Here is a 16,968-nt window from a genome sequence, read left to right as displayed (position 1 = left end):
CCTACAAGAGACTAGAATGCCATTATTGACAGAAAAGATAACATATGTGCTCTCTGTACAAGTGAGCTGCAAGGAGTAGGAATATGGCTCAAGTGCACTCAATTCAGGTGGCTGAAAATCTGACAGAGTGCACCCCTCAGATGTTAATAATTGCCTTACAAATAGATTCCAAAGCCATTACTTTTCAAGTAGATACTGGCTACTCAGTAACTGTGGTAAATTGGGACACATGTATTAGACAGTGTTCACCTGCACTGTGCATGTTGATAAAATATAGCAGCCAGCAAATGCCCATAAAAGGCAGTTTTTCAATAGAGGCCTTTTATGCAAACATAACCCAGTGTTTAATATTTCTTGTAGCTCCTGTGTCAGGCACTTAGAATATTTTCAGCTTGGATCCCTTTGCAGATTTTAGTTTTACACTGCAAGATAATATTAGTCTGACATCAGAAGCCATCCCATTTTAGAACTTAAATCATGTATACAGGAATCTTGAAGATGCATTCTAAGGGGTAGGCAATGCCCGCACATTCCAAGCACACATATTCTTTCTTCTGTTAACATTATCCCTCTCTCTCTCTCTCTCTCTCTCTCTCCCGTCCTCTTTGTGAAGAATTGGATAGGTCATGAGAGTTGGAGGTCATTGAGCATTGTGTGTGCATCAACCAGTTTGTGGTAGAAATTTTAAAAAAAAAAACAGTGGGATGCAATGCTTCAACTTTGTAACAGTTTTAAAGCTACTGCCACGGTTCATGGATTCCTACTGTGGCCTGAAGACCTATTCTCAAAAGTAAAAGGTGGATAATGCCTTTAACTATTGAAATTTCATATGTGTATCTCAGAGTACCAGTTGATGAAGAATCACTGAAAATGTTAATAGTCAAAATACTGTTTGGACCATATAAATACAAACATTTAGCATTTGACATAACTTGTGGACCAGTAATATTCCAGTGCTTCTAGGAAAACTGCTTCAGCCGGTACCCTTTTGTGCTGCTTATCTTGATGGTATCATAATGAACAGAACTACACACCAAGAGCACCAGCAGAATCTACATGCATTATTTATTATTCTGCAGCAGGCAAGCTTGAAGTGCGATTTGTGCAAATGCCATTTTTTCTAACCTGGCCTCCAGTAACTAGGTTTTGTTCTCAGCAAATAAGGCATTGCTTATACACAAAAACATCTCAAAGCTATCCATAAGTTGCCACTATGTCTCCATTGAAGGATCTACAGTCAAGTTAAAGACAAACATTACATGAGATTTATTCCAAAAAAATTGCTGGCATATCAATCCCTTCAAATCAAATTTTAAAAAAGGAGCTAAATTTCTGTGGTTACCCTAATAAACAATGTATTTCTGCAGCTGAAGTCAGCCTTAAAATCTGTCCCTTGGATAGCCACATACGTTCCTTGAAAAATGCTTATTGTTGCAATGAACACCTCTTGCTTTGTCATGGAGGTGATGTTTTCACAGAAGGATAGTAAAGGAATTGAGCACCCTATCACCTTTACTTCTATGATTCTTTTAACAGGCCAGAAAAACGTTTTGTAGATTGAGAAAGAAGCTCTTGCTGTTATATTTGCACTTCAGAATTTCCACATCTATTTGTACCGTTACATAGGTTAAGTTTATTACGAATCACAAGTCTTTGGAGCTGTAAGTCCAGCTTCCTAAAATAAAATCCCAGAGACTTCAACTCTGGACCTCATTTTTAATTAAATGTAACTATTAAATTTTGTATTGACTCACCAGCAAGGATGCAAATGCTGACACACTATCCTGGCTTCCAGTGGGGCTGGAACTGGATTTCAGCACCTGAGAGATCTCATGTTTCCAGCTAAATGGTGATTAGCTCTGACTGTGCAAACTTTCCCTGTTACAGCTTTACAGATAGCATTACTGACAAAGTGAGACCCATTCTTGGAAAATGTGGGTTGGATACGGTTGGCAACAGAAATGCCTAACATGCTGGCCCAGTTCTTTGGACATTTTTTCAGTGCACCATCACCTCATGATAGCACAAGGCATTTTATTGTTGAGCTCAGAAGGCAATGATCATCAAGTGGTGGTACTACCCCCATTACATCAACCAGTCTTGAAGATACTCCACCAAAGCCATCGGAGAGTCATGAAGCTATTGACGAGCCTTGTAGCCAGGTATTGAGTTTGCGTTAAGTGTTCTCACCCCTTTATCAGGCCATCAGTGATGAAGCCTTGGCAATGACTGCATCGCCATTTCTCAGGCCATGTCTTAAACTGCATGTGGCTAAGCAGGATAACCACAGTCTTCAAAATCTCATTGTGATACTTATGCATAAGACCACAGCTGAAGCCACGATAGTGGAATTATCGAAGATTATTTTAATGAGGAGCTTCTGCAGGCTATGGTTTCTTACAATGTCACACAGTCTACAGCACAAGCCTTGCAGTATTTCTATACCCAAATTGTTATTAAGCACCTTCTAACTTCTGCAATCCATCTGCAATAAAATGAAGAAGCCAAGTGCATGGTGCCTATCTTTACATCTACATCTACATGGTTACTCTGCAATTCACACTTAAGTACCTGGCAGAGGATTCATCGAACCATTTTCATACTACTTCTCTACCATTCCACCCTTGAATGGCACATGGGAAAAAGGAACTCCTAATTCTTTCCGTTCGAGCTCTGATTTCTCTTATTTTATTATGACGATCATTTCTCCCGACGTAGGTGGGTGTCAACAAAATATTTTTGCATTCGGAAGAGAAAGTTGGTGATTGAAATTTCGTAAACAGATCTCGCCACAAAGAAAACCACCTTTGTTTCGGTGACTGCCACCCCAACTCGCGTATCATTTCAGTGACACTCTCACCCCTATTGCGTGATAACACGAAACGAGCTGCCCTTCTATGCACTTTTTCGATGTCCTCCGTCAATCCTGCCCGGTAAGGATCCCACATCGTGCAGCAATAATCCAGCAGAGGATGGACAAGCATAATGTAGGCTGTCTCTTTAGTGGGTTTGTCACATCTTCTAAGTGTCCTGCCAACAAAGCGCAATCTTTGTTTTGCCTTCCCCACAATATTATCTATGTGGTCTTTCGAATTTAAGTTGCTCATAATTGTAATTCCTTCGAATTGACAGCCCTTAGATTTGTGCGATTTATTGTGTACCCAAAATTTATCAGATTTCTTTTAGTATCCATGTGGATGACCTCGTACTTTTCGTTGTTTAGTGCCAATTGCCACTTTTTGCACCATACAGAAATTCTCTCTAGTTCATTTTGTAATTGGAATTGATCGTCTGATGATTTTACTAGACGGTAAATTACAGCATCATGCATCATCTCCAAACAATCTAGGGGGGGGGGGGGGTACTCAGATTATCACCTAGATCATTTATGTAAATCAGGAACAGCAGAGGGCCTACGACACTACACTGCGGAATGCCAGATATCACTTCTGTTCTACTCAATGATTTACCGTCTATCAGGAGAATATGATGCAACCTGTCAAGTATGCCACCACAGAGGGAAGTACTAACCAATTTTTTTTAGTACTTACAGGGCCATGCTTCAGGGTGCCAAGAATCCCACACAGGTACTCCACGGATGTCAGCTAAGGATCCTGTTACACCTTATGTGACTGATGCCAACACTTCTGACTTCCCAGCACAATAGGAAGTACAAGAGAGGGACTCCAGTGTCAGCTCAGGCATCTGGTCATTGCACCGCCAGGACAGAAGCTGTCATCATCTAGTTCAGCTGTCACATGTTCACTGTCAGTTCTGATGGTGGTGTCTGGCACAGCGACTTAACTCCACCATTGTCTCCGCCAAATCCTGACCCACATACAGCACTCCCTTGATGATGTCAACCCACTGGAGATAGTGCTAAAGCTGCCATTGTTACTAGTTCCTCCCCAAAGCAGCAGACATAAATTGGGCTGCTTTTGTCCAAACATGCCCAATTTGGTGGGAAGGAATGCTGTATCAGAGGGACCCAGTGATGAGTAGCCTAGCTACATTATTGATGAACACAATTCAGTGGGATGGCACTGACAGACTCCAGAATGTGGAGGAAACAGCACAATTAGCAGTCCACACATCCAAGTATTCACCAATAACAACAATCAGGTGCCTTTTCTAACACCAAATCACTTGTTTTTGAGAGCTTGTTTGCATGTCAGTTATAGCCTGCAATCCACATAACATCAACTTACACCTCCCTAAAAACTTGGATTTAAAAAGTGTTATTCTACCAGATGACATCAGACTTTTTGCCTGGTATTCTCCCTGTTGATTTTGATAGTGAATCACCTTTATTCCCTGCTTTTGGCATCCTGACCACATGGAGAGGCTGCGAGGTTAGAGGTGCCATGCCATGAACTGCAGGACTCATCCCGCCTGAGGTTTGAGTCCTCCCTCGGGCATGGGTGTGTATGTTTTCCTTAGTGTAAGTTAGTTTAAGTAGTGTGTAAGTCTATGGACCGATGACCCTAGCAGTTTGGTCTCTTAGGAATTCACACACATTTGAACATTTTTGAATTTTGTCAACCCAGTTAGCTTCTGTTTTGTGCATGGATTTGTCTGAAGATTTCTTGAAACAATACTTGCATGTGTGTGTGCGAGCTACAGATCATCTAAAGTGTAGTTTCAGCAACCACAACAACAAAATTCAGATTACGCTGAAAGCCAATTTTGGTAAGATTCAATATATAAAAATAAAAATTGGAGTTTCTCACAGATTGCTAATTCTGTCTGTGTGCTGATCTTTGCCTTTTGCAGGCAAGTACTCCACTGACTGAGCTATCCAAGCATGACTCACAACCTGCCCTTGTAGCATAACTTCTGCCAGTACCTCTTCTCATACCTTTCAAATTTCAGAGATGTTCTCTTGCAAAACTTGCAAGATTAGGATCCCTGAAAGAAAGGATATTGCTTAGCCTTATCCTGGGGCATGTTTCCGGAATGAATTTTCACTTAGCTGCAGAGGATGCAATGATTTTAACTTCCTGGCAGATTAAAACTGTGTGCCAGACCTAAATTTGAACCTTGGACCTTTATAATATGTTGACTGAATGAGATCTACATAAGGATAGAAGGACTAAAAATTTGCAAAAACAAAAGCATTAAATGATTGAATTTGATTAGGAGAGTACAAATCGGAAGTCAGACTTTGTCAAGCCAGGATATCTTCAGTGTTGTCAACATACATTTTTATCAGTGATTTAATTAAGTAATATTAATAAAAACATTGTCGTTCAGATGAAATTAGATATCTGAATTCTAGCTGAGGAACTCTGTCATTCCCATCATAGCAATAGGGTTACATGTTTCTTCCACATACATAGTCTCTCTCTCTCTCTCTCTCTCTCCCTCCCACTCTCTCTCCCCCTCCCTCCTTCCTCCCCTTACCAAGCAAAGTGGCATAGGGCATAAATTTCCTTAAATCACTTGAGGCAAATGCCAAATCCTTCCATAGTCCGAGCTTGTGCTATATCTTTAATGAGAAAATCATCAACACAGTTAACAAAGTTTGTCAAGATGATTCTGTAGACCCACGTCTTCCTTCTTCCCTTCCCTTCTACTTAAACAGATTAGCTCCTTCTCTTTACAGTTCTTTTTTTTCCTTCTTTTTTTTTCTGGTGGATACTGAATAAAAGAAAGAGTTGCCCCAGGTGATGGACCTGGGGATAATGTTGAACGATCAGCCGAGATTAAAACTGCATCTAACTCAAAATCATATCCTATGTGTTGTGTCTCTCCTAATACATAGTTTGTAGAGGGTTTTGCACCCTTCAGCACTTGCACATCTGCCCTTTCTTTCTTCTGTTCATCTTGGCAAAGGCATTTCAAAAATTCTGTAAGCTGAAGATTCAGCCACACTCTTTAAGTATGCCTACTTTTTAGATCTACAGGTTCGGTAGGCATTCAATGGGAGAAAACATTATACAGGTTTTTTTTTTTATGTGCGGTACTGTGATTAACTATATGATTTGGAAAATTATTACAGTTTAGAGAATTGGCTTATAAATCTGTATCTGTTTTGACTTGTTTTGATTTTAGTTTTTACCAAGTGGTTTTATGGATTAATGTAACTGCAGTTTACATACATTTATTTTTTTATTCTGTGGTACAATCAGTTTCTGACCATCTTGTTTGAATTGGTACCAGAGATTTTTCTTTCTCGACACATTTGCAAAGTATCACCTTGCCTGTTCTTTCACAAAGATATATAGTGATTTTTGTTGAAACTAAATAATTATTGTTCAGAGTTCTAAACATATATTCACTTGTTTATCATTTCAGCTTGTACACAACCAAGAAGAATAGCTTGTATATCATTGTGTAAACGAGTTGCATTTGAAACTCTGAGTGAAAATAATTCTGATGTTGGTTACCAAATCCGTTTTGAAAAAAGTAAAAACCAAGCAACAAAAATACTTTTTATTACTGAAGGATTACTTCTAAGGCAGGTATGATCATCAGTGTAGATACTCAGTTTTCACAAAGACATTGTTTTTTCATCATCAGTGCAATAGATATCATTTTATCACAGAGACATTGTTTTCTGTCTATGTATGATACTCACTTTTATATCCCAGTATTTTCAGTTCTGTAGGTTTTTTCAGGTATTTCAAGAGTAACTTTCCATGGTGCCTTAAGTGAATTCTTATTTGAAAATTAAAACATAAGCAATAAATCACTTGGGAAACTCACAATATAACAAATTTGTTGTATAATATTTATTGTTTACCAACACTTCTGTCCAAAACCTGGTTTCTTTGTTCAACGTTTTGGTTACTTTCACTTCACAACAGAGATTTTCAAAATTGGGGAATATTTGGACCAACTGATTTCTTAATAGTAATCACTGAACTGGCCTCATACAGCTGCAACATTTCCATTGCTGCCGAAAACAAATTGCTGCACAATATTCCACTTTATCATTGGATTGCACTGTAAAATAAAAAAAATAAAAAATCAGCTTCCCAATACATAATAATTCTGAATCATAAGGTCATTTAGTAGGTTGAAACTTGTAGACTAGAAGGGAGAGCATATATCAGATTTTAAACACCTTGAAATGTTACGTGTTGAACATGTGATCATATCCAGCTGATACTTGCCATATTCTGAGGCTTTGCCTGAGTTGGCATTCATCCACTCTTGGGAATGCATTGTTTCATAACTCACAAACTTCTATCACTGGCAGTGGAATGGGTACACTCCACACTCTCGGCTCTCAACAAAGAGGGCTTGAAATCCCTGTGCCACTGTTGTGTAGCACACTGCTGGAGAATCCAAAATAAAATGGAGTATTGTGCAGTAATATGTTTTTGGCAGGAGTCGAAAAATAGTATAGTACCTGTGTTAGGCTATTCCAGATGGCTAAAACACTTGACTGAACTGGCCTCATACAGCTGCAACATTTCCATTGCTGCCGAAAACAAATTGCTGCACAATATTCCACTTTATCATTGGATTGCACTGTAAAATAAAAAAAATAAAAAATCAGATGCATCATGAAAAAAGACATTTTCTTGTAAACCACTGTAATTTGAACAAACAATTAATTACATATCTTTTTTTTTTTTTAAAAAAAAATGTGTTAGTTAAAACTTTATGGTTCCATCTCATACTGACAACAGCCTCACAATACTCTTAATCTTCTTATGAAGTTTGTTGCCAACAGTCAATCAAAGTTTGAAAACTACAGTAACACCCATAAATATAACGCTCAAAAGTGAAGTGTCTTACACTCGCCATCACTAAGCCATTGCATGGCACGAAAGGAGTGAAGTATTCAGCATGGCACCATATTTCTGCAGGGGCTTCCAACAACTTGTTGAGTCCATGCTACATCGAGTTCCTGCACTACGCCAGGCAAAAGGGGGTCCAACACAATATTAAGAGGTATCCAATGACTTTTTTCACCTCATTGTATGTTATTAAAGTAATGCTGAGGAAATTTCCTGGAAACTTGTCTGTCACATTCTGTAATAATTTTAATTAGTACATCCAGATTTTGATTTATTGAATCATATGTAATTGTATACAGACCCTCTTAAGTATTGGAAATAAGAATGATCTTATTTATTGTTTACGATCCCATTCATTAATTCTGCCAGAAAAAAAATAGAAACTGGCTGTTTTATTATATTTAAAGTTAGGTAGCACTGAACATGTTGCTGACATAACTACCTTCAGCATGCCTGCTACAGGATTAATCTGAGCATTCTAAAAGCGAGAACTCTTGACGCTGGGAATCTCAGAATATCAAATTCCCTAATCACAAAGATGATGTGACTTACCAAACGAAAGCGCTGGCACGTCGATAGACACACAAACAAACACAAACATACACACAAAATCCAAGCTTTCGCAACAAACTGTTGCCTCATCAGGAAAGAGGGAAGGAGAGGGAAAGACGAAAGGATGTGGGTTTTAAGGGAGAGGGTAAGGAGTCATTCCAATCCCGGGAGCGGAAAGACTTACCTTAGGGGGGAAAAAAGTACACAGGTATACACTCGCACACACACTCATATCCATCCGCACATACACAGACACAAGCAGACATTCGCTTGTGTCTGTGTATGTGCGGATGGATATGAGTGTGTGTGCGAATGTATACCTGTCCTTTTTTCCCCCTAAGGTAAGTCTTTCCGCTCCCGGGATTGGAATGACTCCTTACCCTCTTCCTTAAAACCCACATCCTTTCGTCTTTCCCTCTCCTTCCCTCTTTCCTGATGAGGCAACAGTTTGTTGCGAAAGCTTGGATTTTGTGTGTATGTTTGCGTTTGTTTGTGTGTCTATGGACGTGCCAGCGCTTTCGTTTGGTAAGTCACATCATCTTTGTTTTTAGGTATATTTTTCCCATGTGGAATGTTTCCCTCTATGAATTCCCTAATGATTCTGAAATGGAATTTCCCATCATCTAGCTCCAAGTACTGTTCTGCATTTAAAGTCTGTTAATTCATAGTGTGTGCCCATAATCACATTGGAAACCTCTTCACATGAATCACCTGAGTACAAATGACGTCTCCACCAGCGCACTGCCCTTTCATACCTTGCATATACGCCACTACTACCATCAGTATATGTGCTTATCACTATTCCATTACTTTTGTCACCTCAGTGTACTATAAATTACAGTGCTATTATAGGCCACTACTGCCGGCCAGGGTGGCCGAGCAGTTCTAGGCGCTACAGCCTGTGACCGCATGACCGCTGCGGTCGTAGGTTCGAATCCTGCCTCGGGCATGGATGTGTGTGATGTCCTTAGGTTAGTTAGGTTTAATTAGTTCTAAGTACTAGGGGACTGATGACCTCAGAAGTTAAGTCCCATAGTGCTCAGAGCCATTTGAATTTTATAGGCCATTACTGAAGCAACTATCACAAAAATAATCAATAGAAATGGAAATACTGTATACATAATGAAGAACAAGACAGCCAATTCTAAAAAGAAGAAAAATCATGAACACATTTCAAGAATCACACACTTTCTTCCTCTGGAGAATGTCTGCAATCATCACATGTAAGTGTTGTGGCAGTGCTTGCAAACAAATCTTTTGTAACTATTTCAAGTCACAGTACTTCCATTATTTCTCTTACCACCACAATGATGTCACCTCCCTCTCCTAACGACCTCTTCCTTACTTTTGAGGATTGAACGATAAGCTGACAGAAATCTTTGTGTATTCCTTGGTAGAGTAGAGAGTTCTTTCAAATAGCTCTCCATTAGAACCAAGACCAGGTTTATAGCGTACATACTTTTTTATGAACCTTTTTTTCTTGATTGTTTGTGAAGAATAACACTTTGGGAATTCATACCAACAACATCCAGGAAACAGGAAAAAAAGGGCAGGGGCTGTCTTCTTGTCATCCTTTGTATGGAGTAGAATATAATAGAGGGAAACATTCCACATGGGAAAAATATATCTAAAAACAGAGATGATGTGGCTTACCAAACGAAAGCGCTGGCACGTCGATAGACACACAAACAAACACAAAATTCTAGCTTTCACAACCAACGGTTGCTTCGTCAGGAAAGAGGGAAGGAGAGGGAAAGACGAAAGGATGTGGGTTTTAAAGGAGAGGGTAAGGAGTCATTCCAATCCCGGGAGCGGAAAGACTTACCTTAGGGGGAAAAAAGGACGGGTATACACTCGCGCGCGCACACACACACACACACATATACAGACACAAGGAGACATATGTCTGCTTGTGTCTGTATATGTGTGGATGGATATGTGTGTGTGTGTGTGTGTGTGTGTGTGTGTGTGTGTGTGTGTGTGTGTGTGTGTGTGTGTACCCATCCTTTTTTCCCCCTAAGGTAAGTCTTTCCGCTCCCGGGATTGGAATGACTCGTTACCCTCTCCTTTAAAACCCACATCCTTTCGTCTTTCCCTCTCCTTCCCTCTTTCCTGACGAAGCAACCGTTGGTTGCGAAAGCTAGAATTTTGTGTGTATATTTGTGTTTGTTTGTGTGTCTATCGACGTGCCAGCGCTTTCGTTTGGTAAGTCACATCATCTTTGTTTTTAGATATATTTGTATGGAGTAGGATGTACACCTCTAATCAATAATACCTACTCCATATTTGGTTGTGTTGTAGTCCAAATTTACAGCAGACTTGTGTGTAATAATGTCTGTTTCATCGATTTTGTGCATTAAATCCAAAAAAACAATTTCTAATTTCTCACAGCGTGTTTGGCATAAGTTCTGGAGGAATTTCCATCCTGTACATTTTCAGTGTCCCAGTGAAGATTAGCAAATTTCCTAGAACATGCTGTGCTAAAGGATAACTACTATAACAGTTGTCTATAGTTACTCCTGTGAGTGCCCTTGATTGGTTCAGCTAATCTCTTCACAACATCCATAGGCTGGTTAGAAGCAAGATATGGTCCAGGATTCTGTCTGCCATAGTATACTGCAAAATTACAAGTGTAAAATGTCATGCTGTCACACAATGCATACAACTTCAAGTCCCACTTAGCAGAGTTACTGGGCATGTACTGCACAAAAGCACAACACCCTTGTAATGGGACAAGCATTTAGTCTATTGTCGTGAATTCCCCAAGGCTGTAGTTATTTTTGCAGTTGTTCAAAACTGCAGACAGGAGGCCACAGATGGCTGAAAGTTTGTCAGTTTCAAATTGTTCATTTCTTGTTGAAGTATCATCGAACCTCATTGACCAAAGCAAGAACAGAAAGTGCTTGTAGCTAAATGCTGCCCTTATAAAATCATTCCTGTTCCATTTGATGCACACATTTACACTATGTTTGTATCTTCTCCTTTTTGTACTGCAGTGAGAAACACTGCTCCTAAAAGAGCCATTATTTCAGAAGCATAAGTATTTCTACAATCTCTATCCCTCATGTAACTCACAGGTGCTCTCTTGTATTATGAAAAGGATAATTGCTACTCACCATATAGCAGAGAAGCTGAGTCACAGATAGGCATAACAAAAAGACTGTCAGAAAGTGAGCTTTCAACCAACAAGGCCTTAGTCAGAAATAGACAAAACACACACACACAGAAATCACATACACATGACCACGATCTCTGGCTGCTGAGGCCACACTGTGAACAACAGCAGGTGATACAACCGGGAGGTGTGGGTAAGGAGGAGGCTGGGGTGGGGAGGTGCTGCTTGTGGGAGCATACTGGGACAAGGTGGAGAGAGGTGAGGGCAGCTAGGTGCATTTGGGAGCTTAGGTGAAGGGCAGGAGCCTGGGGGTTGATGGGAAGGATCCAGATGGCATAGGCTGTGAAGCAGTCATTGAAATTGTGCATCATGTTTGGTGGTGTGCTCAGCAACAGGTCGGTCCAGCTGTTTCTTGGCCACAATTTGTCAGTGACCATTCATGTTGACAGATAGCTTGTTGGTTGTTGCGCCCACGTAGAATGCAGCACAGTGGTTGCAGCTTATCTTGTAGATCACGTGGTTGGTTTCACAGGTAGCCCTGCCTTTGATGAGTAGGTGATGCTTGTGACCGGACTGGAGTAGGTGGTAGGGTGAGGATATATGGGAAAGGTTTTGCTACTAGGACTATTATAGGGATATGAGCCATGAGGCAAGGGGTTGGGAGTAGAGGTTGTGTAGGGATGGACAAGGACATTGTGTAGGTTTGGTGGGTGGCGGAATACCACTGTGGGAGGGTTAGGAAGGATAATGGGTAGGACATTCTTCATTTAGGACACAACTAGAGGTAGTTGAAACCCTGGCAGAGAGTGTGATTCAGTTGCTCCAGTCCTAGGTGGTACTGAGGAATGAAGGGAATGCTCCTCTGTGGCCGGACAGTGGGACTTTGGGAGGTGGTGGATGACTGAAAAGATAAGGGATTGGAGACCTGTTTTTGTACAAGGTTGGCAGGGTGACTATGATCTGTGAATGGCTCAGTAAGACCCTCGGTATATTTTGGGAGGGACCACTCGTCACTGCAGAGGCAATGGCCAGGTGCGGTTGCACTGTATCTAACAAACCTCTTGTTGCAGAATGCGTCGCAGCTGTCCAAGTGGAGGTATTACTGGCGGTTGATAGGTTTGAGGGGTTTGGGATTCTGGATGTTTAGGAAACATTACTCTAGATTGCCCAGGAATAGTTTGCCGTAGGATGGTGCTCTGTGGATGCCCATAGCCATACCCTGGGTTTCTTTGCAGGTAATGCCTTCAAAGGAGGAGTAATTGTGGGTGAGGATATAGTTGCTCATGAGGACCAGGATGGAAGTTGTAGGTTTGGAATCCACTGACATTGGGAAAGGTAGTGCTCAATATTGGTAAGACCATGGGCATTAGGGATGTTAGTGTGAATGGAGGTGGCACCAGTATGACGAGGAGGGCAGCATGTGGTAAAGGAACAGGAACTGTGGAGGAACTGGTATCTTATATAGGAGGTTGATTCGTGCATAATTGGCTGAAGATGTTGGTCTACAAGAGCAGAGAATCTCTCAGTGACGACACAGTAACCTGCCACAATAGGGCATCTGGGGTGATTTCGTTTATGGACTTACGGAAGCAAGTAGGAGATTGGAGTGTGGGTGGCGGTAGAGGGAGGAGAGAGAGATGGAGTCTGAGGAGAGGTTCTGTGATGAGCCTAAGGATTTGAGGATAGACCAGAGATCCTGCTGGATTTCTGAAATGGAGTCACCGTGGCAGGGTTTGTAGTTGGCTGTATTGGACAGCTGGCAAAGTCCTCCTGCAAGGTAATCCTTGCAGTTCAAAACAGCTATGGTGGAGACTTTGTCAGCAGGTAGGATTATAAGTTTGGGATTGTGGTGAATTGTGGTTCTTTCTGCGATATTAGGTTAGTTGCCCCCATGGCTCACATCTCCATAGTAGACCTAGGTGCAAGACCTGTCCCATACATCCTCCCACCACCACCTACTCCAGTCCTGTCATAAGCATCACCTATCCCTTCAAAGGCAGGGCTACCTGTGAAACTAGTCATGTGATCTACAAGCTAAGCTGCAACCACTGTGCTGCATTCTGTGTGGGTATGACAACCAACAAACTGTCTGTCCACATGAATGGCCACCAACAAATAGTGTCCAAGAGACAGCTAGACCACCCCAAACACGGCGCTTTCCATTTCAATGACTGCTTCACAGCCTGTGTCATCTGGATCCTTCCCACCAACACCTGTTTTTCGAATTGTGCAGGTAGGAACTCTGCCTGCTATATATCCTATCTTCCCATTACCTCATATCCTCAACCTTCGTTAGTGACTACCCTTAGCCTTCATCCCCTTCCCTGTTCCTATTCCAGCACTACAAAGCCCTCTGTTCCACCAATACACCCACAGTCTTTTTACTTCATTTTCCGCTGTCCCCCCCCCCAGCCCTGTATCTACGCTCCCGACTGCTCTAGCTGCCCTCACCTCTCTCCACCTCATCCCCATATGCTCCCACAAGCAGCACTTGCTCGTGAGTTCACTTGGTTACTACATAATACACTTGCAGAAAACCGAATCATTGACCGATAGTTCCAAAGTGCATAGCCTCAATTATCATCAGATTTGGATCTGTGTGATTGGACAGGGTTTATGAACAGGACACTAACACACATTGGAGGTTCAAGAGCTACCTCTTGTGTGGTGCCCTTTTTGCCAGTTCTGGTCTGCTTTTGATGTCCTGCTTACTCCATCCATCACTGGTTATTTTGCTGTTCTCGATTTTCTTCTGTATGTTATTCTTGTTAGGAACTTGGATGCATGAGCTGTTAAACTGATTGTGCGATAATTCTTGCACTAGTCAGCTCTTGCAGTCTTTGGTATAGTGTGGATGATATTTTTCCATAAGTCAGATGGTATGTCGCCAGACTCATACATTCTACACACCGCCATGAATAGTTGTTTTGCCACTTCTCCCAATTATTTCAGAAACTGTGGAATGTTATCTATCCCTTTTGCATTACGTGATCTCATGTCCTCCAAAGCTCCCTAAAATTCTGATTCTACCTCTTCCAAATCAACTCCTGTTTTTTCTTCTACCACATCAGACAAATCTTCTCCCATTCCACAGGTCCCAAGTGGAATGATCGTCATTTTTTAATGAACACTATATGAAAGAGTCATTTTACAAATACTAATGCACTGAATTTAAAATAAAAATGTTTTTATTTATTTATAAGGTAATAAACATGTCATACAACTACTATAATATTTATTTACAATGAATACATTACTGCACTGAAATAGTGCAGAAGTTAGATTGTACTTACACACACACACACACACACACACACACACACACACACTCTCTCTCTCTCTCTCTCTCTCTCTCTCTCTCTCTTCATTTACAGTGAACACATTACTGCACTGAAATTGTGCAGAAGTTATATTGTACTTATAAAGAAAACAAAGATGCTGTAACTTATCAAATGAGAAAGCTCTGGTATGTTGATAGACACAATAAAAAACACACAAATATTCAAGCTTTCACAGCCCAAGGTTGCTTCATCAGGAAAGAGGGAAGGAGAGGGAAAGACGAAAGGATGTGGATTTTAAGGGAGAGGGTAAGGAGTCGTTCCAATCCCAGGAGCGGAAAGACTTACCTTCAGGGGAAAAAAGGGCAGGTATACACTCGCACACACACACATATCCATCCGCACATATATAGACACAGGCAGACGTATGTAAATGCAAAGAGGTTGGGCAGAGATGTCAGTCGAGGTGGAAGTACAGAGGCAAAGATGTTGTTGAATGACAGGTGAGGTACGAGGGGCAGAAACTTGAAATTAGCAGAGGTTGAGGCCTGGTGGGTAACGGGAAAAGAGAATATATTGAAGGGCAAGTTCCCATCTCCAGAGTTCTGATAGTTTGGTGTCAGTGGGAAGTATCCAGATAACCTAGACGGTGTAACACTGTGCTAAGATATGCTGGCCATGCACCAAGGCAGTTTTAGCCACAGGGTGATCCTCATTACCAACAAACACTGTCTGCCTGTGTCCATTCATGCGAATGGACTGTTTGTTGCTGGTCATTCCCACAAAGAAGGCTTCACAGTGTAGGCATGTCAGTTGGTAAATCACGTGGGTGCTTTCACACGAGGCTCTGCCTTTGATCATGTACACCTTCCAGGTTACAGGACTGGAGTAGGTGGTGGTGGGAGGGTGCATGGGACAGGTTTTACACTGGGAGCGGTTGCAAGGGTAGGAGCCGGAGGTTAGGGAATGTGGTTTGGGGATTTCATAGGGATGAACCAAGAGGTTACGAAGGTTAGGTGGACGACAGAAAGACTCTCTTGGAGTGGGGAGGATTTCATGAAGGATGTATCTCATTTCAGGGCAGGATTTGAGGAAGTCGTATTCCTGCTGGAGAGTCACATTCAGTGTACTGTTTCCGCCTATCTACTCTCTACTGCATTTAACAGTGGAATTCCTGTTACACTCTTAATGCTTCCACCCTTGCTTTTAATTTCACCAGTGGTTGTTTTGATTGTCCTATATGCTGAGTCAGTCCTTCCAACATGCTTTTTTTTCCAATTTATTCACATTTTTCATGCAGCCATTTCATCTTAGCTTCCCTGCACTTCCTATTTATTTTGTTCCTCAGGGACTTGTATTTCTCTATTGCTGAATTCCCCTGAACATTTTTATACTTCCTTCCTTCATTGATCAACTGAAGTATTTCTTCCATTACCCATGGTATCTTCGCAGTTAATTTCTTTGTGCCCATGCTTTCCTTTCCAACTTCTGTGATTTCCCTTTTTTTAGAGATGTCCGTTCCTCTTCAGCAGTACTACCTACTGAACTATTCCTTATTGCTGTATCTATAGCCTTAGAGAACTTCAAACAGATCTCTTCTTTCTTTAGTACTTCCATATCACACTTGTTTGCGTATTGTTTCTTCCTGACTAATCTCTTAAACTTCAACCTACTCTTCATCACTACTACACTGTAATCTGAGTCTATATCTGCTCCTGGGTACGCCTTACAATCCAGTATCTGATTTCAGAATCTCTGTCTGACCAGATGTAATCTAATTGAAATCTTCTCATATGACATGCCTTTTCCAAGTAGACCTCCTCCACTTGCGATTGGTTAGTCTTTCTCCTCTCTCATTCCTTGTCCCAATCCCATGTTCTCCTGTAATCTTTTCTTCTACTCCTTCACCTACAACTGCATTCCAGTCCCTCATGACTATTAGATTTTCATCTCCCTTTACTTACTGAATTACCTGTTTATCCTCATATACTTTCTCTATCTCTTCATCTTTGGCATGCAGCATCAGCATGTATACCTGAACTATCATTGCTGGTGTTGGTTTCCTGTCAATTCTGATAAGAGCATCGCTATCGCTGAACTGTCCACAGTAATACACTCTCTGCCCCACTTCCCTATTCATATCGAATCGTACGCCCATTATACCTTTTTCTGCTGCTGTTGATATTACCCTTTACTCATCTGACCATAAATCCTTGTCTTTCTATTTCACTTCACTGACCCCCTACTACCCACATCAAAAAAAGTTTTGCAT

At 41.2% G+C, this 16,968-nt stretch overlaps 1 protein-coding gene across 2 annotated transcripts in view; it reads left to right on the top strand.

Moving 5' to 3' along the window:
- The window catches only part of LOC126466679 (probable ATP-dependent RNA helicase DHX34), a 179,030-nt gene that overhangs the window by 25,326 nt on the left and 136,736 nt on the right, over positions 1-16,968 (top strand). For both annotated transcript variants that reach the window (XM_050096401.1, XM_050096402.1), the window contains exon 4: positions 6,298-6,464. In XM_050096401.1, coding sequence (XP_049952358.1) covers positions 6,298-6,464 — 167 coding nt within the window. The remainder of the gene's footprint in view (positions 1-6,297; positions 6,465-16,968) is intronic.

The sequence above is a fragment of the Schistocerca serialis genome, chromosome 1 (assembly GCF_023864345.2).
Source record: "Schistocerca serialis cubense isolate TAMUIC-IGC-003099 chromosome 1, iqSchSeri2.2, whole genome shotgun sequence".
Taxonomy (NCBI): domain Eukaryota; kingdom Metazoa; phylum Arthropoda; class Insecta; order Orthoptera; family Acrididae; genus Schistocerca; species Schistocerca serialis.
This window is presented reverse-complemented; position numbering and strand designations above follow the sequence as displayed.